The sequence below is a fragment of the Gorilla gorilla genome, chromosome 19, assembly GCF_029281585.2.
Source record: "Gorilla gorilla gorilla isolate KB3781 chromosome 19, NHGRI_mGorGor1-v2.1_pri, whole genome shotgun sequence".
NCBI classification, from domain to species: domain Eukaryota; kingdom Metazoa; phylum Chordata; class Mammalia; order Primates; family Hominidae; genus Gorilla; species Gorilla gorilla.
In genome coordinates, this window is record NC_073243.2 from 24454944 (window position 1) to 24482719 (window position 27776).

General features: G+C 51.4%; 1 protein-coding gene across 2 annotated transcripts in view; it reads left to right on the plus strand.

Moving 5' to 3' along the window:
* The window catches only part of NTN1 (netrin 1), a 219208-nt gene that overhangs the window by 152384 nt on the left and 39048 nt on the right, over positions 1 to 27776 (plus strand). For both annotated transcript variants that reach the window (XM_031003171.3, XM_055367486.2), the window contains exons 4-5: positions 6436 to 6585; positions 9543 to 9596. In XM_031003171.3, the coding sequence (XP_030859031.1) occupies positions 6436 to 6585; positions 9543 to 9596 (204 nt within the window). The remainder of the gene's footprint in view (positions 1 to 6435; positions 6586 to 9542; positions 9597 to 27776) is intronic.

The window sequence follows — 27776 nt, forward strand, 5'->3', positions numbered from 1 at the left end:
AGGGTCCCACCAGGCTTGCCCCAAGAGGCCTGACACCCACCAGAGATATGGGGATCTGGGGAGCCTCTGGATCCTGCTTTTTTCTGAAGATGCTGGCCCTTGCTGACTCTTTGGACTGTCCTCACTGCACCAAGCAAGCTGCTGCAGTCACCCTCCCTGACCTCCACAGCAGCCAGGGAGCAGCCTGGCCCACGCCGTGGGGCCTGTCCACAGGGCCTTGTCTACCCCTACGTTCTTTGTGGATGGCGTCCACCTATGCAGACTGATCCTACTCAAAGCAGAGAAGACTGGCTCCCCCAGCCCAGGAGGGCCACAGGCAGATGCAGCCCTTTGGCATGAGCTGTAGGCCTTGGAGTCACATGGTGTCTCACAATTGGCTCCAGGGATCAGCCCTCCCTGGGGAAACTTGGCAAGATTTCCACATTCACTGCTGGGGTAATGTCCCGGGATTCAGGGCAGGGTGGTTTCTCTGTCTGTTGCGTTCCTCTGTCCCTTGGAAGTCTTGTGAGGACTAGGAAGGGAGTTTCCCATCAGACTTTGGGAGGGATGCCTTCAGCACTTGCTGTGTGAGCCCTTTCTTCTTCTGGACTGGAACAGAGGGCACCTCCTTCATTGCTGTACAGGTGAGGAGGGGGCTGCTGATGGGGCCGGCCTCCCTTCTCTGACCTCGTGCCAGCCTTCCGAGGGCTCTTAGGACCTGCAGCACTTCCTGCTCAAGGCCTCTGCCAGTGCCCTTTTGAGAACAGCCCTCAGATGGTCTGTGAGCTGTGAGACCTGTTGGGAATCAGAGCCAGCGGGGGTTCTAGAGATCATGGAAGCCGAGAGCTGCTCTGCTGGCCTGTGGGGGTTTTGGGGACCCTCAGAGACATGGCCTGCCATGGAGAAGGTTTTCCTCTTCCAGCAAAGGTGGTGACTTCCACAGGGAGCCAGGGGATGAAAGAGCTGATTGGTGGCGTGGTGGGGCAGTCTTCCTTCCCATGAGTACACGACAGGCCTAGGAGGGTCTCCTGGAGAAGAAGATGCTTACCTGAGGCTCCACACAGGTGTGTTAGTCAGTGCAGGCTGCAAAGTGCCTCAGACTGATTGGCTTAAACAACAGAAGTTTATGTCTCATAGTTCTGGAGGCTGGAAGTCCAAGATCAAGGTGTCAGCAGGGCTGGTTTTGTTCCAAGAAACATCTGCTCCAGGCCTCTTTCCTTGGCTTGCAGATAACTGTCTTCTCCCTGTGTCTTCACAGGGTCTTTCCACTGGGCATCTGTATCCCGATGCCCTCTTCTAATAAGGACACCGGTCATGTTGGATCGGGTTCCACCCCAGTGACCTCACTTTAAATTAATCAGCTCTTTGAAGCCCCTATGTCCAAATACATCCAACTTTGAGGTACTGGGGATTAGAGTTTCCTCATCAGCATTGTGTGTGGCAGGGAGTACACAGTTTAGCCCATAGCACAAGGTCAGGCCAGAAGCTGAACTTCAGGACTGGCCAGAGGCCTGGGTGGTGGCTGTGGTGGTGTCTGAAGTGAGGGTGGGGCTGTGGCTGTCCTGTCTCCCCTGTCCTACCTGAAGCTGCTCCAGAGGAGCTCATGCCAAGCTGGCTTTCCTGTCCTCTATGGGCACGTGGCCTTGGATCACTGCCATTTGAAGGTCCTGCCTGACCTCAAGAGCCCCTGGAGCCAAAGTCCTCAGGAAAAGTAGCCAGACCTCTGGATAGGAGCCCAGGACAGACTTCTGGAAAGCCTTAGTATGTGCTTCAGTGGAGAGGGTGCCAGGCTCAGGAGTGTGTCTCCTCCCTGGCAGAGCCCAGGAGCCTTCAGGGATCCCTTCAGAGAGTGTCAGAGGGAGTGGGAAAAGGCAGCTACTTGGGCACAAGAAACTGAGGATGAGAACCACCTGCCATCCAGGTCAGCTTTGCCAGGGCTCTCGGAAGTCCCTGGATACTCCCTCTCTTCACCGACAAACCAAGTCTCAACAAGATTCTGGCACCATGCAGGTGGGTGCTGGTGCAGGCAGGGCCAGCAGTAAGGGTGTACGGAAGGCCCGGTGTGCCCTGCAACAGGAGCCCTTTCCCCTGCCCTCTTGCCAAGACGCTGAGGAACGGCAGCAGAAGGGGCGATGGTCAAAGGGTGGGGGCTGCTGCCCTGGTTCCTTTGGACCCAGCAGGGAGACAAAAACCTTAGCCTGTTAAGTTGTAAGTCACTTCAGTGGGACTTTAGAGGGAGACCTCTGTCCTTACAGGTGAGCCACCGGTGGTCCAGAGAGAGAAAGGCACTAACCCAGGGTCACTGGGAGGGTGGGGGGCCAGACCTGGATCCCTTCTTACCTGTCTGAAAGCGCATGGGTCACCTGAGCTGTCTGTCCCTGTCTCATGACCCAGAGCAAGGACCGCGTGGGTTCTCTGCCTCACTGGGAGGCTCTCCAGCCTGCGGTTTCATGGGAAACCTGATCCTGCCGTGTTCTCAGGGACCTGGGCTTCCGTCTGGCCTCACCTTTCTCTTTATGGAAAAAATCCCCGGGTAGATTGTTTCCCATGGCCAGGTGCTGCCTGCACCTTGCACACGGGGTGACCTGCCATGGAAGGGATTGACCTCCCTCTGAAAAAAGTGGCTGACTTCCAGGGACATGGGAGCCACCCAGCGGCTTCCTATGGCGGAAGATGTTCTGACCCAGACCACGTTCTCAGAGGAATTAGGGAGGCTCTCTCTTTGTCTCCCTCACCGGACCCCCCCACCACCTCCCCTGCAAAGGAAAAGACCTCCACTCACCTAACTGCCACCTTCTCCCCAGCTCACTCCACACCTCCCGTCCCCTGCCCCCTGTGGCCCTGTGTGTCTGTGTCTGTGTGTGTGGCTTTGTGGATCTGAGTATATGTCTGTGTGTGGGTGAGTTTGTAGATAAGAATCCGTGTGTTTGTGAGTCAATGTATGTAGATGAGAGCGAGGGAGAGAGAATTAGTAGGAGTCTGCTTGTATCTGTGTGTTTCTGGGAATATGTGTGAGTCTCTGTGTGTTAGTAAGGAACTTTGATGTGTCTGTGTCTGTGTATATTTCAGCAAGGGACTACAGCAGGATGCTTTTGACTTCCTCTTCCTCAAGGCCAGGGCCTGAGTCTTCCCTTGGGCTCAGCCTCTCTTCCTTTGGCACTGCCAGTCACATTCTCCCTTTCCAGGCCATAGTATGGCATTGCCATCTGTCAACTCTCCCTACACCTTGAAACTCAGACTTTGCACAGGTATAATGGGGGCCATCTCGATTTGTGAATTTTTAGGAAAAGTTCTTTGGGTAATCTCCTTTGGCTGGAGATTGAGAATGAATTCCAGGCAAGTCTGTTAGGATTGCACTGGGTACAGGTAACAGAAAACCCACTTCATATTATAAGATAGGAGCTTATTTCTCCTTGCAGAACAAGAAATACAAAGGGGGCCATTTAGAAAGGGTAGTTCCCTCAGAGATCCAGGCCCTTTCCACCTCTCCACACAGCCCCCAGCCTTCTCCTGCAGTTGTCTTTTCTGGTCCGTGGTCTCCTCTGTGCTGTCATGCACATTTCAGAGGGCTGTTGCAAGGACCAAGGGATTCGACACGTATGAGAGAGTGTGAATGTGCTAAGGAGTTTGCAGGAGTTGGCACGGGGCAGCTACTGCTGAAGAATACTCTGCCTTGGGTAGCCCCTTTGGGACCCTGATTGCCTCCCTTCCTAGAACAATGATCTGCTGGTGGGGAAACATAAGTCAGCCTGCTGCCTCCATAAACCAGAGGAATAGGTCAGATTCTTGCAGAATCTTAGAAAGATTTGGAAACCCAGGAGCAAGCATCAGCTCATGTTGAACCAAAGAGTGGGCCCTTAGGAAGTGTCTCCCGCACCCAGCAGACACAGTGGCCCTGCCATTACCGAGGACGGCCCTCACTCCGCCAGACCTCAGCTGGTGCCAGCCCAGGCAGCTAAGCAGGTCACTGGCTGTGAGGGGCTGTGGGGGAGAACAATGCACCATCCTGACTCCACCCAGAGTCTGCTCTGGGTCGGCCGCTGCCAAGATAAAGACAACCTGGGCCAATGAGGGTGTCCACGTGTGACTTGGCTCTGAACGTGCAGTGACCGAGCAACCTTCGGTGACCTCCCTTCAGCCAAATCCAAGGATCCAGAAGTTACTGGTGCACAGCTGTGTTCCATCAGCTCGGAGGGGAGAATGTCTTGGCACGAATCTTAGGATTACCAGCTGGCTAAGGGAGGTCAGCCGGCCTGAGGCCCTGATGCTCACACTTGCATCAGGGGCTTCGAAGACAGTAGGAGCCTGTGCTGTGGCCCTTTGCATTCGCACGGCCGACTTAGAGGCACTGCCCATGCTCCATCTCCCTTCCTACCACGGAGGAATTTAAGAGACTATAGGGAAAGGTCAGAGACCCTCTCCAGCCTCCCCTCCTCGCCGCCGCCTCTTCTGCACGTCTCCATGGGCCGTCAAGGCTGGATCTTTTCTTACTGTCGAGAGAGACAAACAACAGAGAATGAACTTGAATTTAGGGTACATCTAAGAAGACAATTTCCTAACAAAAGGCATTGCTTCTGGCTGGTCGCAGTGGCTCACGCCTGTAATCCCAGCACTTTGGGAGGCCAAGGTGGGCAGATACCTGAGGTCAGGAGTTCGAGACCAGCCTGGCTGACGTGTTAAAACCCCATCTCTACTAAAAATACAACAAAATTAGCTGGGTGTGATGGTGGGCACCTGTAATCCCAGCTACTCGAGAAGCTGAGGCAGGAGAATCGTTTGAACCCGGGAGGCGGAGGTTGCAGTGAGCCGAGATTACGCCATTGCACTCTAGCCTGGGCAACAAGAAAATTCCATCTCAAAAGAAAACAAAAAAACCCCAGCATTACTTCTATTTATAAGAAGCAGCAGCAAGACTGGAGCAGTTCCATCAGCCTACAGGCAGGGAGCCCTGTAGGCTGCCCCCGTGCCAGGGCCTGTGCCCCCACCCTCCTCCCACCTGATGGGGGCACCCCTGGGACCTTCACTCTGAGTGATTCCAGGAGGTTTTGCATGTCCAGACACAACTTCAACAATTCCTCACATTCTTCTCTTCTCCACCTTCCTCCCTCCCTCCTCTTCCTAATTCTCCTCATTGGCCACTCCTGGGCCCGAGGCCGGCTGGGCTGGGAGAGGTCGTGTTTTGAGCCACAGACTCCCGTGCTCACGCCCAGCAGTGCTTGCTGGGAAGTTCTATTCTGGCTCCTTCAGAGCCTCTGCTCTCACTTGCATTCTTGGGTTTTTTGGTCCTTTTGGAGGAGGAACAGATTAGCAGCCACGAGGGGACACCTGGAATTGCTGCCGGACGCCTTGCTGCAGACGACTCCCCACCTCCAGCCTCCGGGATGGGGCATGGGCAGGACATTTGCCTTCTTCCTTCGGTGTTCCCCTTCCCCACCACGCTCTGAGGCCACCGCCTAGCTTCAGGGAGGCAGGACTTAGCGGGGAACGCTGGTGTCCTCTGCCTACAGGTATAGCTGTTCTTGCCCTGAGCATCTGTGTTGGCGGGACATCCTCCTGAGGTCCTGTGGCTACTCTCTTACCAGAATTGGCTTCTTGGGACACAGCGACAGAGCCTCCGTGAAGCATGACAGGGTGGGCAACCCCACCTCTCCACCCTTTCAAGCCCAGGAGGAGGGTGGGGGGCCTGCTCTGTGGAGCCGTAGTTGCTGGCTTGAGAATCCTGGCCTTGCTTCAGCTCCCAGCCTGGCCGTTCCCTTCCTGTGAGGCTCTGGGAGTTTCCTTTACCTCTCCCGTCTTTGTTTGCACATTTAATCAGGGCTTTAAGCTAAATGATCACCGTGACCCTCTCTAGTGCTACAGTTTATGGGTTTTGTGATTCAGAAGGCTGCCTGGCTGCAAAGTAGGGTCAGGTGTTGGGGGGCAGCAGCTGGGGGAGCCACCCCTCCCTGTGACTCCCTCTAACCTGGCAAACCCCAGAGCTTCACCAGGCCTCAAACCCCACTCCTCCCATGCCCTGGGTTGGCAAGAAAACTTGGGGGCAGGGAGCTGGTTGAGGACAGAGTGAAAACGCATAAGCTGACCCTATCAAGGGAAGGTTTATCCCCCCATCCTGACTCCTCCACCCAGGCGTGATGAGGGCTACGGGCTCTGCCTTCCCGAGAAGGTATTTGAAAGCCTTCCTCCTGGGCTTCCAAAGGGCTCCTGCACTTCACTTTCCTGCTGCCAAAGCAGTCTCTTCAGGTCGGTCCATTTTGGTTTTTATTCTCCGTTTCCAGGTAGGTGGGTGGCCAGTGTCAGAGCTTCCGGAGTGCGTTTGGGCTTGGCTGGGCCTGCTCCCCATCGCTGCTCTTCCTCCAGGGCAGGGTCCATGGAGGCAGCCCTGGGTAGGGAAGGCTCTGCGGGGATGCACTGGCCGCTTCCCCCTTGTCTGACCCTCCCATTTTGTGTTCTCTGCAGCCTGTGATTGCCACCCTGTGGGTGCTGCTGGCAAAACCTGCAACCAAACCACCGGCCAGTGTCCCTGCAAGGACGGCGTGACGGGTATCACCTGCAACCGCTGCGCCAAAGGCTACCAGCAGAGCCGCTCTCCCATCGCCCCCTGCATAAGTATGTGTGGGGCACCCTGCTTTTCAAGTCTCTGGCTTTGTGGGGGACAGTGAGCTTTTGAGGATGCTAGTCACTGATGTTCAGTGGGTTCCTTTTTTGGTTGTTTGTTTGAGTCTCACTGTGTCGCCCAGGCTGGAGTGCAGTGGCACGATCTCAGCTCACTGCAACCTCTGCCTCCCAGGTTTAAGTGATTCTCCTGCCTCAGCCTTCCAAGTAGCTGGAATTACAGGCGCAAGCCTTCATGCCCTGCTGGTTTTTGTCTTTTTAATAGAGATGGGATTTCGCTATGTTGGCCAGGCTGGTCTTGAACTCCTGACCTCAGGTGATCCACCCACCTTGGCCTCCCAAAGCGCTGGGATTACAGGCATGAGCCACCGCGCCTGGCCCATTCAGTGGGTTCTGTCTTCAATGTGCATTCCTGCATTCAAGGCCTCATGCTCAGTGAGTCCACGTGGGAGACCCCCCAAGCTCATAGAGTTCTTGCAGAAGCCACTGGGGGCTCAGCAGAGCCAGCCTGTCTGAGGCTGTCTATCCTGACAAACACTGAGTCTCCTGTTTCTGGGGAAAAGCAAGCCCCTCTCCTCAGCACTGGCCCTATTCTCACTGTCCACCTGGACCCTGGATCTGGGTGGGCCCATTCCAGGAGTGCTGTTGTCACTATTGCCGGAATGCCGGCATTCCCTCTGCCACTGGTGGGTTCAGAACAGAAAGGACGGACAGCCCAGGGCCTTCGAGAGGAGCTGGGCAGGGCTTCCATGCACGGCACCTGTGTCCCTAATGAAGGATGATAGCAACCCTGAGGCGTTCCGTACAGCTGTTCGCAGGGGCTCGCTAATAGCAAATGACCAGGGTCCAAGCCTTGGTAGAGGGGGCTCAGCACCCATCCAGGGCAGAGCAGGTTGAAATAGCTTCACAACAACCTCCAATGGTCAGCCTCACAGTTTGTCAAAATCCTTCTGTCCATCCAGATTCTGCAAGGTGAACATTTTTAGACAGCTGGGGTTCGGAAAACATGGGGGGAAAACTGAGGTCTCCCTTCTTCAGGGAATTAGGAGTTCTCAGGTTGCTCAGAAATGGTTGGAACCAACATTTCAAATCCCCAGGTGGAAAAATCAAGCCTAGACACGAGAGCTGGTGTTTCTGAATCAGAGGCTGAAGCCTTGGGAACTCTCATTTCCCAGCCTGTGCCTTCTCTCCTCCTCTCACAAAGGGTGGGCTGATGCCTGGCGAGAGCATTGTCCCTCCTTGGACAGCCTGGGGCTCCATCCTGGAATTTTCGCTTGCTCTTCCCAATGGAAGAGCTACAGGTGCCCAGACAGTGCCTGGGGGACTCGTGCCCTGTTTTGTCCCAGCTTGGGCAGCCATGGGCCCTGCGTGTGCATCCCAGAGCCAGGCTGACCTCAGGCACTGAGGTTGGGTGGTCGCAATGACTCTGTGGCCATTGGCTTCGGCTCCATTTGTGGACTTGCAGGATTAGACTGGACCATTCAGATGTTGCCTCCAGGATGTTCCTGCTGGGACCAGGTGGCTTTTTAGGGCCAGCTTCCTAATAACCCATTGTGATAGGGCACCTATGGTTTGTTGTTGCTAATACAGTTGCCTGGGAGCAAGATTTGACCCCAAATTGAGGGCTGTGTCCCCCACTTGTTCTTCCTAAAGGAGCAGAGGATGCCTCCGGTGCCTCTCAGATTTGCCCCCGGCCTGAGTAGCCCATGTCCATCCACCAAGCCTCAAGTCCTAGCTCATCTAGAATCTAGGGAGTCAGTTTTACTGCAAAGAATCAGATGGTGGCTAGAGTCAGTGGGGTTCATGGTCACTCACCAGGGGAAGTGAGTCCCTTCCTCTTAGGGACTCCTGGTCCATGGTTTGGCCTTGTTCAGAAAGAGGAAGCCTGAGCTTCAGTGCCAAGCTGCTGAACCGATGAGCAGTGGGGACTGGCTGAACTGCCTCTCTTTTCTTGAGCACAGGGTGGGGTCCGGGAAGTAGTAGGAACCAACTGCTTTTTAAATATTTATTATTATATATACTTTTTGAGACAGGATCTTGCTCTGTTGCCCAGGCTGGAGTGCAGTGGTACCATCATAGCTCACTGCAACCTCAAACTCCTGGGCTCAAGGAATCCCCCTGCCTCAGCCTCCTGAGTGGCTGGGACTACAGGTGCGTGCCACCACGCCTGGCTGATTTGTTTTATTTCTTGTAGAGGCAAGGTCTTGCTTTGTTGGCCAGGCTGGTTGCAAACTCCTGGCCTCAAGCCATCCTCCCACCTTGGGCCCCAAACGTGTTGGGACGACAGATGTGAGCCCCTGCACCTGGCCAAAGTGCTGTATTAGATAGAGAATAATCAAAACGATCACATGCTTTTATGAGGCCCTTGGATCCGCACTCTCAGTCCCATTCTGCCCATTAAGAAAATGCCTTAGCGCTTGAGATGTGAGGCTGTAGGAACCTGGGCCGTGCTGCCAACACTTCTCTGCATGTGGGAGAAACCTTTCCCTTTGGGCAGGTTTCCAGCCCTTTGCGTGCTACCCTGCCATGGATCCTTCTCCACCTGTGAGTTGAGCTTAGAGATGAGCAGGGCCCAGGTAGCCACATCACGATGAGCAGAGTGGCCTGGGGAAGCCTCTCTCCATACCCCCAAGGGTGGAGCTGAGTTGATGCCAGGCCCAGGGGGTGGGGGCAAGGCCAGGCTCTGTGTTGCCGCCTCACTCCTGCCTTCTCTCCACATCCCCCTGCCAGATGAAAGGAGAAAAACGCCACGTGCCCAGGATGCCGCTGCCAGCTTCTGCTCTTCTGACTTTTCTCCTCTTGAGCCAAGGAGTGGGAAACGGAGGGGAGGGTCCCAGGAAGTTGGGAGGAGTCTGTGCTGGGCTCATTCTAAAGTCAAAAAATCATGTCGTCTTACCTTGTTTTCTCTCCACCACTCTCCTCCCCTCGCCCCCGTCTTGAACCTCACAAAGAGATCCCTGTAGCGCCGCCGACGACTGCAGCCAGCAGCGTGGAGGAGCCTGAAGGTAAACCGCCCCCTTCGCTTCTCATTTCCCGCTTTTGCTGGGTGGTGGGGTGGTGGGGTGGGTTAATGGGGAAGGGGCATTGGAAAGCCCAGACTCCTCTAACCGCTGTCCGGGCTCTGCTCCGTATGAGTGGTATCCTGGGTTGCATTGAAGAAGCTGGAGCTATAGGACACTATTTTGTGGCTTTCCCCCTGAGAATCAAATGGAGGAGATTTTAATGATGCCTCTCTCCCAAGCCTGGAACCCTGAAAACTGAGCTCCTTCTACTTGTCCACCAGCTGCCCGCCAGCCCAACACCTTCGAGGCTGAGGGGTTGTCACTCCTTCCTGGGGCTGCAGAGAAGGAAGGAGCCAGATGCTGGGGATACAGAAGGAGGCTTGGGCACAGGGGCGCACAAGCAGAATGCAGGGGGCCCGGGAGCTGGGCGTGGGGGAGAATCACATCTTCATTTCCATTCGCCTCTAACTGAAAATTTAGCATTTCCTCCATGGCAAAGAGAGGCCGCAGACCGCCGCATGCGGCCGAGCCTGCACCGTGGTCACTGGCAGAAGTCACAGCGGTTTACACATCACATTCTAGCTGGTGCAGATATCATAAATATCGTTCATGCTGGTTATTGCTTCTCAAAACGACAGAAGTTACTAGACCTGCTGCTAGATCCTGATTTATAATCATTAATAAAGAAGCACTCGCATAACGTAACCATACCATCAATCTGGGTCTTTAAAGATATTTGGGCAGCAGCGTTTCAGTATTATTAATTTCCTTTGTAGACCTGTATATTTTATTTTAGCATGGGGAAATGTTTTTCTGAGGAAGGGTCCACAGGCTTCACCAGTCCTTGGCACAAGAAATGTTGCATAGCTCTGGCTATCGGCACTCAGAGGGCACAGAGCCCTGCCAGATGCCCTGCTGAGAGCATCTCAGGCCTGCACCCAGAGTCCTGGTCCTGGGATCACACAGGACTTTTGTGTACTGGTACTTGGGGTAGAAGAGGGCAGAAAGTGACAGTGGGGCACCCCAGCATGGACATTCATGCTGGTGCTGGGGACCCTTTGTCTCCCCCAGAAAGGACTGTAGCGAGGGATGGGGGAGCTTACAAACCCATGTGGCCACCTGAATATTTTAGGATACGGACTGGATTTTGGAGAGTATTGGCAGTGCACTGGAAACTTGAGGGAAGACAGATTCGGCACTTGCACAGGCATGGTCCACAGCCAGCAAACAGGAAAGGACAGAAATGCGTTTCAGGGAGTGCCAGAGGCAGCTCTGGGAAAGCCAAAGACAGTTGAGTCTTGGGTTGTTTGCAGAGCCTTCAGGGGCTTTTGGTTGAGCCCATGCAGGGGAAATGGTGAAGAGAAGGGATTGAAGGAAGCGGCATGACAGGGAGACTGGATGACAGAGCTAAGGTAGGAGATGAGGAAGCTCTCTCTGTCACAGCACAATTCAAAGGAACATCCTAAATTAGTTCAGCTCTAGGGGAGAGCAGTTCTGAAGGTAGAAGACACTTAAATGAAACTTCGATTCTTGCTCTCCTTGATGTGACATTTGTCCTTGCCTGAGACTCACCTGGACAAGATCTTAAGGCTGTGCACACCGCGGGGGGCTGAGGCTTCCGAGCAGGGGCTGTGTGCACAGCTCATGGAAGGGCAAGACAGACCTCAATGATCTCTCTCTCCATCTCTGTCTTTGTCTCTCACTCCCCCATTTCTCTAGTCCTTGTAGCTTGACTTTGAGTTTCTCACAAACCCACAAACCCTTGATTTTGAATTTTTCCCCTTCCAAGTCAGAAATGGGCAAATGGGGAAAAATGTGGAGGGGAGGGATCTCATGAGGTTTCTACATAGGCTACAAGAAGCTGGTATAAAACTTCCGAGGTTCTTGGCTCCGCCAGACAAAAGATTCCGAAGCAGCCGCTTATAAACACTTGCAGCCTCCTTTTCTGAAATGTCTTCTTTGAGTTGTTTAACTTTTCGGGCTGCTTTTGATTTTGTTACTGTTTATTTCCTTTCCTCATTCTGAACCTTTAAAAGCATGGTTTAAACCGAAGCGAGCAGTAAATAAACACCCTTATAAAATATCTTCCTCAGAGAGAGGCTGAGTGAGCAGGTTGGAAGCCTGTAGCAATGTTTGTAGCTTTGACCAGACCTGCGCTGCCCTACTCTGGGGGTCCTTGGATGCCCAGGGTGTCTGATGCTCTCCCCAGAGAACCGGAGCCATCTCTGGGACACAAGTGCTGGACCGTGGGGCCTCCTACCACAGGGAGGCTGGGCATGCCTTGTCTCAGCGTCTGAGGCATTGCAGGCAGGAGGCCAGGAAGGCCCCCTGGGAAGCGGGGCCCGGGAGCTCAGCGCTCCCAAACCTGTCCACTCTTGCCGTGTTTGAATAGGGGAGGCCTCTGTGCCAGGCTGCCTGAGAAAAGCTTGTTTACTTTTGCCTGCGTACCAGAGGAGAATTAATAAGCTGAGAATTTGTTCTGAAAGCTGATGGACATAACCTTCCCCTGAACTCATCCCCTTGAAGGGCCAGCTCACTCCGGGAATGTTCTTTACCTGCTCACAGAGCTAGCTGGTAAGCCGTCATGGGGCACAGGGAGGCAAGGAACGTAGTGTCTGTGGGGGGTCTGGGGCCGGGGAGGCCAGGAGGGAAACAGGGAGGAAAGGAGAGAGGGACCACCCACTCAAAAAGGGCATGGTGCCCAAGGCTCCCCCGGCACTCACCTACTTATTGGTTGTAGAGACCTCAGCACTCAAGGATAAAAGACACCTGCCTTCCCTCCCTGTACCACCCCTTCCCCACCTATCAACTCAAGGGGAGTTCTTGATTTGCAAATTGTTTGTTTGGTTTTGTGGTGGCCATTTGGTTTGGTGGGAGGAGCCTGGTATGGAGCCAGGAGACCTGGAGTTTGCCCTGCACTGACTCTGAGGACTTGGACAATGCAATGGCGTCTCCTTTCTGCCTTCTGGAAGAATGAAGGGGTGGACCCAGTGCTCCACAGGCCCTTCCCTCCCTGGGTGTCTATGGCAGGAGTGAGCTCCTCCTGCTGGGGTTTCCTCTTCAGAAGCGCCTGCTTGTTCTCGGTCTGCCCCTGAGGGTCCACTTCTCCCACATCCCAGGCAGAGGCCTGTGGGCGGAGGTGCTGGTAAGTATTTAGCAACTGCCTGGGGCAGGAGGTGGGGCCAATGTGTAGCATCTGCCACTTCCCTTGGTGTCAATACTCCCTCCCTGGCTGGTTTCTGGCTACCCAATGAGATGTCATTGAATGTGAAGTTGGGAGAGGTGCATGACTGGCCCTCAGAGCCCATGGCAGCTGATTCCACCTCACCACTGCCCATGGGCTTTCCAGCAGAAACAGAGCAAAGAGGTCCAGAGGCAAGAAAGGCTGCCTTTGATGGCCTCCTTGGTTTGAGGGATCGCAGCTGCCTTTGCGTGGAAGCTGGACCCAGGGCTCTGGGGGTACAGGAGCATGGAGCCGGCCAACTTCTGGGCTCCCTCCACCTCCCAACAGGGATCCCGGGTCCTCTCTCCTAACTCTGTCTTCACGAGGCACTCACCCCATCGGGGCCTTACCTGGTACCTTTGGCTAACTGACCCAGCAGCCCCAGCCTGCGGTGGGAGTGGCTGCCAAGGGCACCCTTGCACATTACCTTGATGGTAGTCTGAAAGGAAAACTCCGCAGAGCCCGGCAGCTGAACCTCTCCGAGAAGCTCCACACTCAGGTGCTACCAGGCCTGTGTGGTGGGGGTGGGGGTTGACCTTAGAGAAGTCACTTCTGGTGGCCTCTCGGCACCTCCACTTTTTCACGGAAGGAAGTTGGGTTTATGTAGACCTGTAGCCTGGATAAGCATGGGTTATTCTCTTGTTTAGGCTTTTGTTTGCCAAGATAGGGAATAGGTTGGGTGAATACAGGAAAATGAGTTGATGGGACTTGAATGCGGCATTAGCGAGGGGTTGTGGGGAGGGAGAAGAGGGAGAAAAGGGCACTAAAATGGGAGGCCGAGACCTGAGGGCTGCTTGATCCCTCTCTCGGATTCTTCATTTGTGAAATGGGGTAATCGCAACCCTGCCACTAGGGCTGTTGTGAGGATTAAATGGGATGATCTCAGTAAAGCCTGTGACTCAGTGGAGGGACTGTTGAAAGTGCTTGATTAAAAAAACAATACATTGACATGAAAAATACAAATGCCATGGTATAATGAGAGGTTGAGCCAGCTTCTCCATCCAGAAAGGCGGGATTGGGGTGGGAGTTGCTGGCGTGAGGACAGGCGTGGAGAGTCAGCTTGATTGGGCTTTTGAAGACCTTGGGAAGTCACAAGTTGGACTGCCCAAGGCAGGGAGCAACTGAGGCAACTGCATGGTGGGCTTGTCACAGCCTTCCAGCAGCTCATGGTAGAGCCTGAACCAAGCAGAGAGGTAAGAACTAGAAACCAGTTAAAGGTCAAGAGCTTGACTTCATGATAGCCAAAAGGTGGAAACAGCTCACCTGTCTATCATCGGATGAACAGATACACAGAATGTGGCATATCTATACAGGGACTATTATTTAGCCATAAGAGGAAATGAATGGCCAGGTGCGGTGGCTCACGCCCATAATCCAACCACCTCGGGAGGCTGAGGTGGATGTATTGCTTGAGCCCAGGAGTTTGAGTTTGAGACCAGCCTGGGCAAAATAGTGAAACCTCATCTCTCAAAAAAAAAAAAAAAAAAAAAAAAAAATTAGCCAGGCATGGTGATGCACGCCTGTAGTCCCAGCTACTCAGGAGGCTGAGGTGGGAGGGTCACCTGAGCCCAGGAGGTTGAGGCTGCAGTGAGCCGTGATTGCACCACTGTACTCAAGCCTGGGTGACAGATTAAGACCAAGTCTCAAAAAAAAAAAAAAAGAAAAGAAGTTCTGACATGTGCTACAACACAGAAGAACCTTGAAAACATCATGCTGATTGAAAGAAGCCAGACCCAAAGGCTGCATATCATATGATTCCATTTATCTGAAATGTCCAGCATAAGCAAATGCAGAGACAGAAAGCAGATTAGGGGTTGCTAGGGGCTGGGGAGCGGCTGTTTAATAGGTACAGGTTTTCCTTTTTGGGTGATGAAAAAGTCCTGGAACTTGATAGTGGTGATGAGTTGTACAATGTTGTGAAGGGACTTAATGCCATTGAATTGTACACTTAAAAATGCTAAATCTGGCTGGGTGCAGTGGCTCACGCCTGTAATGCCAGCACTATGGGAGGCCAAGGTGGACGGATCACCTGAGGTCAGGAATTCGAGACCAGCCTTACCAACATGGTAAAACCCCATCTCTACTAATAGTACAAAATTAGCTGGATGTGGTGGTGCATGCCTGTAATCCCAGCTACTTGGGAGGCTGAGGCAGGAGAATTGCTTGAACCTGGGAGGTGGAGGTTGCAGTGAGCTGAGATCACACCACTGGACTCCAGCCTGGGCAATAAGAGTAAAACTCCATCTCAAAAAAAAAAAAGTGCTAAATCTTATATATATTTTGCCACAATTAAAAAAAAAAAAAAAAAAAGGTCAAGTGCTTTGGGTCAGAGTCCAAGGGTGAAGTGAGTCTGATTTGTCTGGGGCTGGGGTGAGTGTCCTGGAGACAAGGCACTGGAGCATAGGCAGCAATGGGGGACATGCTTGTCTTCCTGTTGCCTCACTGGGAATCTTTGGAGGGGATGGCGGAAGTCGTCTGTCGTCTTCCAGCCCTTTAGCTGTGGGTGTATGGCTTCGAGTTCTGGCTGCACAGCCTGACCCTCTCTCCCCTTTTGGAGTCATCTTAGAAGGATCTGGTTCCTTGAGTCCCAGGTAGGGAGGCTTCAGTGCTCTTGGTATAGGAGAAAGGGAGCTGTGGGGTCCACAGAGGAGACCACTGGCAGGAGGGGGGATCACTGGAGACCGTGCGGACAGCCCAGGCCACTGGTAAACAGGCCCAGTAATTGACCAAGGCACTGGTTTCAAAGGGTGGTATGAAGCGGGATGTTAGGCTGTCCCAGGTTAGCCATTAGATAAATGACCAGTGAAGTCATTAACACACCATCAGATTACTGTTATCCCGAGAGAAGATTAGACCAGACCCAGAATAAAAGATAAATGGATTCTGGCTCAGGGAAGGAGGAGACAGCATTTATATACATAAGATGCTTGCTCTGTGCTAGGCACTGTTTCAAATGCTCTACATTATTAATTATTTAATCATCTCTTCCACTCATGGAGCTAGGTACTGTCATCTCCCCCCACCCCTGTTTTACAGAGGAGTAAACTGAGGCACAGAGAGATGGGTGAGCCCTAGCAAGCAGCATCACTGGGATCCCGGCCGTGGTTGCCAGGGCGCAGAGTCTGTGAGTGGTGTTGGCCACCATGCCATTCCCACAGAAGTTATGTTTTTGTTTGTTTCTTTGAGACGAAGTTTTGCTCTTTCGCCCAGGCTGTAGTGCAGTGGCACAATCTCAGCTCACTGCAACCTCCGCCTTCCTGTTTCAAGCAATTCTCCTGCCTCAGCTTCCTGAGTAGCTGGGATTATAGGCACGTGCCACTATGCCTGGCTAATTTTTGTATTTTTAGTAGAGACGGGGTTTCACCATGTTGGCCAGGCTGGTCTCGAACTCCTGACCTCATGATCTGCCCACCTCAGCCTCTCAAAGTGCTGGGATTACAGGGGTGAGCCACCATGCCCAGCCAAAGTTATGTTGTTTGGTCAATTTTAGATAATTAAAAAAAAAAAATCTTATGTAGTAACATCCTACTAGGAAAGAAGATAAACTCAAGTATCCACTGAGGGGTGACCTGAAACCAAAGAGACATGGAGGGGCAGCCAGTCAAAAGCCACTGCCTTTTACAGGTGCCAGTTAAAGGGGTTCTGGTGAGTGTGGTTGTTTGGCTTATGGAGCTGGCATGACCAGGGCCACGGGTGGTGAGCACTAGAGAACAGTTAGCAGAGCTCCAACCCTTGGGTCACAAGGTAGCCAGGGTTAGACAGGGCAGACAAATCAGCTAATCCCAGAATGGGTGAGCATAAAGAAACCCAAAACCCCCACTGGCAAAGAATCAGCTGAAGACTGTTAGAACTAATAAGAGAATTCTACAAGGAGCCGTTAAACAACGTACAAAGGTCAGCATGGCCTGTAGTAAGTACTCAGTGAATGCATATCAGTTTTATGATAATGGAAACAAAATCTCAACTAGAATACCAGTAAAAATATGAAACACAGAAATAAATGTAGCAATAAAGTACAGCACATATGTAAAGAAAAGAACAAGACTTTTCCAAGGAACATGAAGAACAGAAGAAAAGGAGGGTCTTGCCACGTTCTGAGAAGACAAGACCCAAAATTGTAAAGCTATCAGTTCTCCCAGAAATAATCTGTATATTAGCATAATTCTAGTCAAAATCCCAATTACATGAAACACGATTCCTAAATTCAGCCAGAAAAATAAATGGGTGAGGATTGCCAATAATTTTTTTAAAAGAGATTAATGGAGGGTGATTTGCCCTACCAGATATTTAAAGATATTGTAAACAGGATTATTTAAATGAGTGTGGTACTGGTGTAGGAATAGAGAGATCACTAATGCTGAGTAGAAAGTCTAGAGAGGCCAGGTGCAGTGGCTCACGCCTATAATCCCAGCACTTTGGGAGGCCGAGGTAGGCAGATCACTTGAGGCCAGGACTTCGAGACCAGCCTGGCCAAAATGGTGAAACCCCATCTCTACTAAAAATACAAAAATGAGCTGGACATGGTAGTGAGCGCCTGTAGTCCCAGCTACTTGGGAGGCTGAGGCACGAGAATCACTTGAACCTTGGAAGCGGAGGTTGCAGTGAGCTGAGATCGTGCCACTGCACTCCAGCCTGGGCAACAGAGCAGGACTGTGTCTGGAAAAAAAAAAAAAGAAAAACTCTAGAAACATACTCAAATGTAAACATAAGAACTTAGCATATGGTAAAGCTGTGACTGTGAGTCAGTGCAGAAAAGAATGAATCAGTAAATGGTCCTGGGAAAACCGGCTATTTATTTTAAAATAATAACAAAATATGCTGTATATCACCAATGGATTAAAGATGTATATACCTTCAGCATATGTCCTTAAATGTTCTAGAATAAAATATATATGAATATCAATGTAATATTGATGTGAGGAAGGCCTTTTAGACATGACACAAATATCAAAAAGCATAAAAGGAAAGATTTTGAATAAATAATAAGCGGAGCCGGGCATGGTGGCTCACGCCTTTAATCCCAGCACTTTGGGAGGCCAAGGCAGGTGGATCATCTGAGGTCAGGAGTTCAAGACCAGCCTGACCAACATAGTGAAACCCCGTCACTACTAAAAATACAAAATTAGCTGGGCGTGGTGGTGCGTGCCCGTAATCCCAGTTACTCTGGAGGCTGAGGCAGGAGAATCGCTTGAACCTGGGAGGCGGAGGTTGCGGTGAGCCGAGATGGTGCCATTGCACTGCAGCCTGGGCAACAAGAGCAAAACTCCATCTCAAAAAATAATAAGTGGAAAACTTCTGTATCTCAGAAATCTCTATAAGCAAAATAAAAGGCAAACTAAAAGCTGAGAAAAATATATGTGACATGGTTGACCAAAAAGATTAAAGTCCTCAGTAATAAAGAACTTTTACAGTTCAATAAGAGAGATACCCTAATATGAAATCAGGCTAAAAAAGTGAACTAGAAATTTAGAGAATTTGTACAAATGGCAATATGCATAGGAAGCATTAAACTTACTAGTAATAAAAAATAACATTAACAAGAATACTCTTTTTAAAGCTTATTAGGGATGGAGCATGTGGCTCATGCCTGTGATCCCAGCACTTTGGGAGGCCAAGGTGGGAGGATCTCTTGAGTCCAGAAGTTCAAGACCAGTCTGGGCAACATAATGAGACCTTATCTCTACTAAAAAAAAAAAAAAAAAAGCCAGGGGTGTTGGCACATGCCTGTAGTCCCAGCTATCATGCCACTGCACGGCAGCGTGGGTGACAGAGCGAGACCCTGTCTCAAAAAAAAGTATTAGAGATTAGGGTGACACTGTTTGGAAAATAAAAAGTAATTATTCTCTGTGTTGAAAAGGGTTGGGGAAGCAGGTACCCACCTACTCTGGTGGTGGGAGGGTAACCTGGTGCCACTTTTATGAAGGGTAATTTGGCATTGTGTATCAAAAGGTATCCATGACCCCATCAGTTCAATTCTAGGAATTTAGCCAAAGGAAATAGCAATGTGTGCCAAAATTTAGCTACAGAGATGAATATTGCAGCATTGCTTATAATAACAAAAGAGAGACACAACCTACGTGTCTTTGAGTAGAGCTTGAGTTACTCAGCAATGGGATAGCCATAGAATGATGTGGGGAGAATATCTAAATGGAGAGATAAAATATAGTGCCAGGTGACAAAAACAAGTGACACAACACATTACACCTGAAGAATTAGCCATATCGGTGGAAAGACTGCTGTACAGGAGCATTTCGCTTAGTTTCTTTCTGTTCGTAGATTTCAGTGGTTCTCAATCAGGGGCTATTGTATGTCTGGAGATATTTTGGGTTGGGGAGGGTGTCACTGGCATCTAGTGGGTAGAGGCCAGGGATGCAGCCAAATATCTTGTGTTACGCAGGACAGCTCACGCAACAGAGAAGTACCTGGCCCCAAATGGTGATGGTGCCAAGGGTGAGAACTCCTGTTATACAGAATAAAACCCACACATTCTCTCCAAAAGCATTAAGGAGAGCTGGGGCAGCACCGGGAGACAAACCCGGCTCTTTTATTAGTTATGCATCCTGTTGAACTGGATGCAGCTGACAGTTTAGAAAGCCGTTTCCTCGGCCGGGCGCGGTGGCTCACGCCTGTAATCCCAGCGCTTTGGGAGGCCGAGGCAGGCAGATCACCTGAGGTCAGGAGTTCAAGACCAGCCTGGCCAACATGGTGAAACCCTGTCTCTACTAAAAATACAAAATTAGCTGGGCATGGTGGCAAGCGCCTGTAGTCCCAGCTACGCAGGAGGCTGAGGCAGGAGAATCACTTGAACCCTGGAGGCGGAGGTTGCAGTGAGCCAGGATCACGCCACTGCACTCCAGCCTGGGCAACAGAGTGAGACTCTGTCTCAAAAAAAAAAAAAAAAAAAAGCCGTTTCCTCAAGTCAGCCACATTTCCCATGTGACCATGTTAAAAAAGGACTGAGCTTTTATGTGCCTGGTCGTTTTTCCATGGTAAAACTTAGCACAACCTAAAATGAAATGTACCCCAAATTCCAATTTGTACTATACATTAGTATATTCTGAATTAATGTGATTCAACTCATTATAAACTTTTTATTTTGAAAAATGTTGAGAAGTAGGGAGAAAAGCATGGGGGACAGTTACATTCTCATCACCCAGACTTAGGAATTCACATTTTGCGGTATTTGTTTCAACTACCTTTTCTGTTAAAATATTTTTAAAGAAGTTTAGACGTTATGACATTTCAGCCCTAAATATTTTGGAATACACCTCCAAAAACTGAGAACATCTCAATGTCATTATTATACCTCACAAAATTGACAATGCGTTTCTTAATATCATTTGATACATAGTCCATATTCAGCATTTCTTGGTTCTCCCCCAAATGTCTCCTCACAGCTGTTTTGCTTGCTGGTTTAATTATTAAAACATTATGCGGCTGGGCACGGTGGCTCACACCTGTAATCCCAGCACTTTGGGAGGCTGAGGCAGGTGGATCACCTGAGGTCGGGAGTTTGAGACCAGCCTGACCAACATGGAGAAACCCTGTCTCTAGTAAAAATACAAAATTAGCTGGGCATGGTGGCGCATGCCTGTAACCCCAGCTACTCGGGAGGCTGAGGCAGGAGAATCACTTGAACCTGGAGGTAGAGGTTGCAGTGAGCCAAGATGGTGCCATTGTACTCCAGCCTGGGTGACAAGAATGAAACTCCAACTAAAAAAACAAACAAACAAACAAACAAAAACATCATGCAGGTTGGGCGCAGAGACTCACGCCTGTAATCCCAGCACTTTGGGAGGCCAAGGTAGGCAGATCACTGGAGGTCAGGAGTTTGAGACCAGCCTGGCCAACATAGTGAAACCCCATCTCTACTAAAAATACAAAAATCAGCTGGACATGGTGGCAGGCACCTGTAATCATAGCTACTTGGGAGGCTGAGGCAGGAGAATCGCTTGAACCCAGGAGGTGGAGGTTGCAGTGAGCCAAGATTGTGCCACTGCACTCCAGCCTGGGCAATAGAGCCAGACTCTGTCTGAAAAAAAAAAAATTATGCAATGTTGTGATATATGAAGGACTCTATTTAGAAATGCATCTGGGTGCCATTCCTGGGCTGCTTTCGAGGATGCAAAGTGGCATGTAAGATGGAAAGTGTTCCCTGTGTGGTACGTGCTGTCACTGTTAACTTCACCTACCCTTAAAGAAGAGGCACTGCCACGTCCAGTCCTGTGGCTTCGTGGAGTGAGTGGTGGGGTCAGAGGGTGTGGAAACGGAAAGACATTCAGCGGTTATTTCAGGTGTTTAAACCGTGGGATTCTCAATCTCAGCACTGTCGACCTGGGGGCTGGAGATCTCTTTGAGGTGGCAGCTGCCCTGTGCACTGTAGGATGTGAAGCAGCATCCCTGGCCTCTTCCTACTGGATGCCAGCACCTGCCCTCTGGCCAGTTGTGATAATTAAGTGTCCCTTGGGGGACAGAGGAGCCTCTGGCTAAGAACCAGTGGATCAAACCCAGATTTTCTGACATCAGCCCAGGTTGCTAGAACTCTGGTCCAGGAAAGAAAGCCAGAGCCCAAGCCAAGGGGCCGTGGGACTCTTCTAGTGGGGGGACCTGCTCATTGCCCCTCCGCCTCGAGATCAGACATCCCGTGTGTATTAGGTCAAACTGCGGAATTGCTGCTGTATGTGACCATTTCAGAGCCACATAAATGGCAATTTCCTAGAGTTCAGCTTAACATTTACTTCCCCTTGGCCAGGAGAACCTGCTTCTGAGCAGCCTGCACAAGTCAGTTTCCCCTCTCTTCTTTCTCGCTCTCTGCTATCTGTCTGTCTCCCTCTCTCTCTCCTACACCCCCTACCCCCACCTTCCTCATTCCCTCACTTTCCCTGGCCTCCTCCCCACCCCCTCGTCCTTTTCCCCTCTTTCTCCTTTTTGGGACCTGCACAAAGGGCTGGGGCAGAGGTCAGGCTGGGGGTGAACAGGGCCAGGCGAGCTCTACCGCCCCCCACCCCTCCACCCTGGGCCTCCATCACCCCAAGGAGCACAGAGAAGCCATTTGCATGGTGGGTTTCAGGAGCCCCCATTGTTCCCCTGTCTCTGGGCCTTTGCAGGTGGAGCTGCCACCAGCCTCGAGGAGGATAAAGGGATGAGCTGGGAGGCCAGAGGAGCAAGTGGGGGTGGAATATTTAGCCCTTCTTGGGAGCTCTTCCCACTGTGGGATCAAGGAGCATGGCTGATGGGAACGGGACAAGTGACAGGTGTCAGGGAGAGAGAGGATGGGAGTCCTTGGACCCACCTCCATGTCACACAGCTGTCACAGCGACCTTGCTGGCAGAGGCTGGCAGGGGTGGGGCAGTGCAGGCTGTGGAGCTAGGCTGAGGCAGGGGTGGGTGCAGAGACCCCCCAGGTGGCCCAGGCTCAGAGCTCGGCCTGAAACCCCTTGCAGATTCCTGTACAGGTCCTGGGCTGTGGTGGGAGGGGACTTGTAGCAACTGGGTCACACCTGGCCTGAGGCCCTCAGCGTACAGACTCTCCTGCCCCTATTGCAGCGGGCTCGCCTGGCAGAATCTTCACAGCCACTGAACTGGGGTGAGTAAAGCCCCCCTCCAGCCCCAGAAGCAGGGGGTTGAGCAGGACCCACAGTGGTCCCTCTTAATTACTTAAATAGCCTGCCAGATCTAAAACTGCTCCAGACTTAAAGAAATAATAACAACCATCACTGCAATCCTTTACTGGAGATCATGGGTTTTGAGTATTTCACCCCACTCTAGCTAAAGCATTCTGCAAGCCATGTGTTAGTCCTGGAGCCAGTCTTCTCGGTGAAACGAAGGAGCTGGGCTAAAGGATAAATTTGGCCCCTTCTCAGCTCAAACTCGCTGGGGCCTGGGAAGGCCTGCTTTGGAGGCCACCGCGGCCACCAGACCCCATCTGCTGTCCTCCCCTGTGCTGCCAGCAGCTGGGCAGGGCCTGGGGTGCAGAGTCAGCCTCATGTTCTTGGGCACAGCACCTGGGCAATGGGGGGCTGCCTGGGAGGTTCTTTCAGGGCTGTGTTGAAGAAATTGTGGGGAATTTGCACCAAGGAGGGTGCTCAACCCTAGGGTAGGAAAGAAAAGAGGAGAATGGATTGGTGGGGACATTGTTTAGCCAGTCGCCAGGCAGCCTTGCTCTTGTGGACATAGACCCTCAGAGTTGGAAGGAGCAGCACAGTGGTGGTGTGGCAGGGAGGCTACCAGCTGCCGCCTCCTGTGGCTGTCATGATTATGCTCAGACTGTCCCCAGCCCCACCTCCTGCTGAGCAGGATTTTCCTCTCGGCAGCTCTCTCCCTCTGCTCCTAAAGCTGTTTGTGCGGCCACACGATACAAGTCTCCTGCCTGTGCCCTGGGGCATGGTTCATGGACCTTGTCTTTGCCATCCAGGGCAGGGCTTCAGGCTTCAGTAAGGGCAGTAGATTGGTGTCTAGGAGGGAGGCGGCCAGTGGGGCATTGCCCCTCCCCATTACCCCCTCCAGAGAGGTCAGTGCCTTCCTAGAGAAGACTGTGACAAGTGTCATTTGCACAGTTTTGTGGTCTCTGCTCAAGAGTACAATGTATTGTGGGATTAAGGAAAGGAGAAAGCCTTCTGTTTGTAGAGCTCAGGAATGAAGCAGGGATCTGAAATTATTTGCACAGAGAGGCATGTGAAGCCGGCTCACACCTGTTCACACCTGCTCCCACTGGCTCACGAGGGCCGACTGTGCATCTCTTCCCAATTCTGCGTTCAGGGTGTCCTGCTGGGAGTTTGAAATTGGCCATGGTGGGAATATTTACACTTCGGAAGTTGACAAATGGTAAAATCAAAGCTTTTTTTTTTTTTTAGTTCCCCAGAGAGCCAGTTGTCAGACATTCCTCAGCACAGCATTGTCCAAAAGGCATCCTGAGAGTGAAATTCAGGCTCTCAATACCAGAAGGAACCTAGAGATAGGTCATCCGATCGGGCCTGCACATCTGACAGATGGGGAGACTGAGGCCCAGAGGAGGACAGTGGCTTGTCTTAGGTCATGCAGTGAGTCAATGGCAGAACCGGTATTTCCACTTTACCATGGTCCTTCAAGCAGACCATCCTTTCAAGCAGGAAGCTATGGAGTGACACAGAGGCTTAGCAAAGCTTCCTCCTCCTGAAGAGGGATTAGAAATTCATGGCATGGGCAAGGCGTGGTGGCTCACACCTGTAATCCCAGCACTTTGGGAGGCCAAGGTGGGACGATCATCTGAGGTCAGGAGTTCGAGACCAGCCTGGCCAACATGGCGAAACCCTGTCTCTACTAAAAATATAAAAAATTAGCCAGGCGTGGTGGAGGGCACCTGTACTCCCAGCTACTTGGGAGGCTGAGGCACGAGAAACACTTGAACAGAGGAGGCAGAGGTTGCAGTGAGCTGAGATCACAGCACTGCACTCCAGCCTGGGTGACAGAGCAAGACTCTGTCCAAAAAAAAAAAAGAAGGAAGAAAAAGAAAAGAAATTCATGGAAGGGGAAATGGGTTTTAGAGAAGACTGCTTCAAGATTTTCTTGAGGCTGAAGCTGGGCTAGGCATCTACCAGCCTCCCTCTTCCCCCGCCCTAGTCTCCTGGACCAGCCTTCCTTCTGCCCTACGAGGCCACCTCCTTCAGCCCAAGGATTAGGAAGTTGCACTTCAGCATCTAAAAATCTTCCCATGGTCCAAGATACCTTCATAGTAGCTTCTATCTTCACCAGAGAAGCCTCCAAGAAGGTGGTCACCTTTTGGGATTGTCCTGGACTTACCCTTCCCTCTTCTTCTGTGAGGCTAGTTGATGGCTGTGGATGGGATGCCAGCCATCCACGCAGGTTATCGGGGCCCTGCTGTCTTTGGCTTTAATTCTCCCCAGAACCCCAGGGGGCTTGAGACAGGGATTCTTGTGTGGGTGATTTATTGAGGGGATGCTTTCAGGAGAAACCAGTAAGGGCATGAGGGAAGCAGGAGAGTGCACGGGAAGAAACTGGGAAAACACAAGGCTGCAGTGGAAGTCTAGCCTCAGCCTGATCACGTGGGAGCTTGGGAATCATATCCAAGAAGTTGTCATATTTACAGGCAAAAGGGCTGGGCAGTGATACCTGCCCAAGTCAGTCAGCCATTGGCTATGTTACATGGGGAAGGGCACATATAACCTCCCGGATATCTCCAGGGAAAGCAGTGTCCATCCGTCAAGGGCAAACATTCAGAGAAGGGTGCAAGTGTGAGCTGCGTGCAGCTGGGTGCACAGGTCCAGTCAAGGGGCTCTGGGCGGGGCTCCAGCCACCTCTGCTATACTTGGTAAGTGATTTGGTGGGAAAGGAAGTTTTACTGGAATCTGGGGACCATCTGTGGGATTCTGTTTTGTCCACTCTCCAAGAGCCCTACACTGTAGAAAAACCTGGTGTTTATTCTCTGAGGTCCCATGTCCTCCCTCCTGTGTCCAGCTGGTCTCAGTAATGACAGTCTTACTGATATCTCTCACATCTCTTCTCTAGAAGACCAGAGACCAAGGGGGACTGGAGCGAGAGAATCACAGCCCAGGAGTTCAGGCTCAGCTGTGGATCCTACAGATCCCTAAGTACTGTATCTGACCTTTTGCTGGAAAGATCCCATGTAGACCTCCCAGAGAGACTTCCAAAACAGTTCTGACAGACAAAGGACTAACCGCTTTCACCTACAAGGGAGGCCATATGTGTGGGAGGCACCATTGAGCTCCATTCCTGGTACCCACTACCAGCTCCTGTTAGAAGCTGGGGAACAGTGACTTGGGCCCCTTGGGACAAGATAACAGGCATACCATCATGGCTGCACCCACTATTGTCCTAATTCAAACTCGTTCTCTACTTCTCACAACCCTGTATTGGTCAGGGAAGATTATGTGCTGTAACAAACAGCTCAGATAGTATAGTCCAGCTATTTCTTTTTCTTTCTTTCTTTTTGTTTGTTTGTTTGTTTGAGACAGTGTTTCGCTCTTGTTGCCCAGGCTGGAGTGCAGTGGAACAATCTCGGCTCACTGCAACCTCCGCCTCCTGGGTTCAAGCAATTCTCCTGCCTCAGCCTCCCAAGTAGCTGGGATTACAGGCACCCACCACCACGCCCAGCTAATTTTGTATTTTTAGAAGAGATGGAGTTTCAACATGTTGGCCAGGCTGGTCTTGAAGTCCTGACCTCAAATGATCCACCCACCTCAGCCTCCCAAAGTGCTGGGATTACAGGCATGAGCCATTGCACCTGGCCCTGCTATTTCTTACTTTATACCACAGTCCATCACAGCCCTGGATGGGTGGGTCCCTTCCAAGCAGTGAGTCAGGGGCCCAGGCCCCTTTCATCACATGGCTCTGCCATCTTCTAGGGCCTGTCATTGTGGGTTTCTCTGCATCCAGCCACAGTCAGCGAAAGGGAACACTGGGAGCTCTTGGGAAACCTATGGACTGGGCCTGAAAGTGTTGAGGATCACTTGTACATGTGTCCCATTGGCCAAGACTCAGTCACATGACCACCCCAACTACAAGGGGGTCGCTGGGTAATGTAGTCTATATGCCTGGTTGGGCGGGGAATGGAGTAGTGTTTGGTAACAACATATAGTCTTCACTGTAGATCTTCTTTGATCACTCTGCTGACTTCAGGGACATCTGCGGCCACCTGTCATCACGGTGTTGCCATTTTGGCATCAGGAAGTGGTGGTGAGCTTTGAGGAGCTTTGTGTGTGTTTGTAGGAAGTAGTTTAGCCCAGTCTTAGCCCCAGGGTGTGCATTCTGCCCAACAGCTGCCTAGATTTGGGTTGTAGGCAAGCTAAGCAAAGGCAACATCGGGTTCCAAGGCATGACCTCATTGGCATTGGCTTAACCAGCCAAGCTAACCGGCTAGCCAACCAGCCGGATGGACGTTACAGGACTACAAGCATCCTTCTTTCATGACCTTCCCAGGGAGCCCTGCTCAGCTCAGCTGAATCACCCTTTAGTGCTGACAGCAGTTCCAGTCTGTGTCCACTGTTGGCTCTCGCTGGAGAAGCCTATAGAGAGCCAACTGGTTCCCTATTGGGACAGCTTTGTTTTCCCTGCTGAACACAAAATCCCCTGTTCACTGGGAGAGCTGACAAGGAGACCCCATGGGGCTGGCCCGGTGGGAGCAGATACCAATGAATGCAGCGCCCGAATGGCTTCAGCTTATTAAAGGCGAATACACAGGATAACTCTGCCCGCCGAGTGGGAGATAGAATGGAGGGCACAGAGCTGTTACAGCGGATTAGCAGCCGCAGACGGATGGAGGCAGGTGCAGCCTTTTCTGCAATTTGGAAGGGTTTATGAAATACTGATCCTGTGCTCTATAAATCCTTCCCTTGACCTCATCTGGGCTACAGGCTGAAAATGGGGGATTTCTTGTTCAGCCAGGCTTGATAGTAGCTTTTAGTATTTTCCCTGCTCCCTGCCAACTCCTAGAATTCCCTGGGAATTTTGATAAGAGGATTTATGCATGTGTCCATTTATTCATTTTCTCTTCATTCATTCATCACTGATGCATTTACCAAGAGCCTGGGCTAGGTGCTGGGGTTACAGAGCTGAGTAGAACATGGAGTTTTATCCTCAAGGGACTGGTGTACTGTGTGAGAAAGACACAGAAATAGAATATTCTAATTCAGATTGTTAATTGTTAACTAAATCCACACGTCAGCAGATACCAACATAACCTTCCGTGGGCCTGAGCCAGTGGCAGGCGTCACTAAGAGACTGCTAAGTCTTCTGCAGCCCAAGTGAATGAAGCCTCAAGTCCAACAAGGTGTCTTATTGCCTCTCTGGATGGGCTGCTGTTTTTTTTAATGGCACAGATGGCAGATCATAGAGGACGATACTTAGAACTAGTGGCATAGCTGGAAACTTGAGTTCCTCTAGCAAAAACTCTAGAAAGTTCATCTTATGAGGCAGAATTTGCATCTTGAAGAAGGCGTAGGAGGC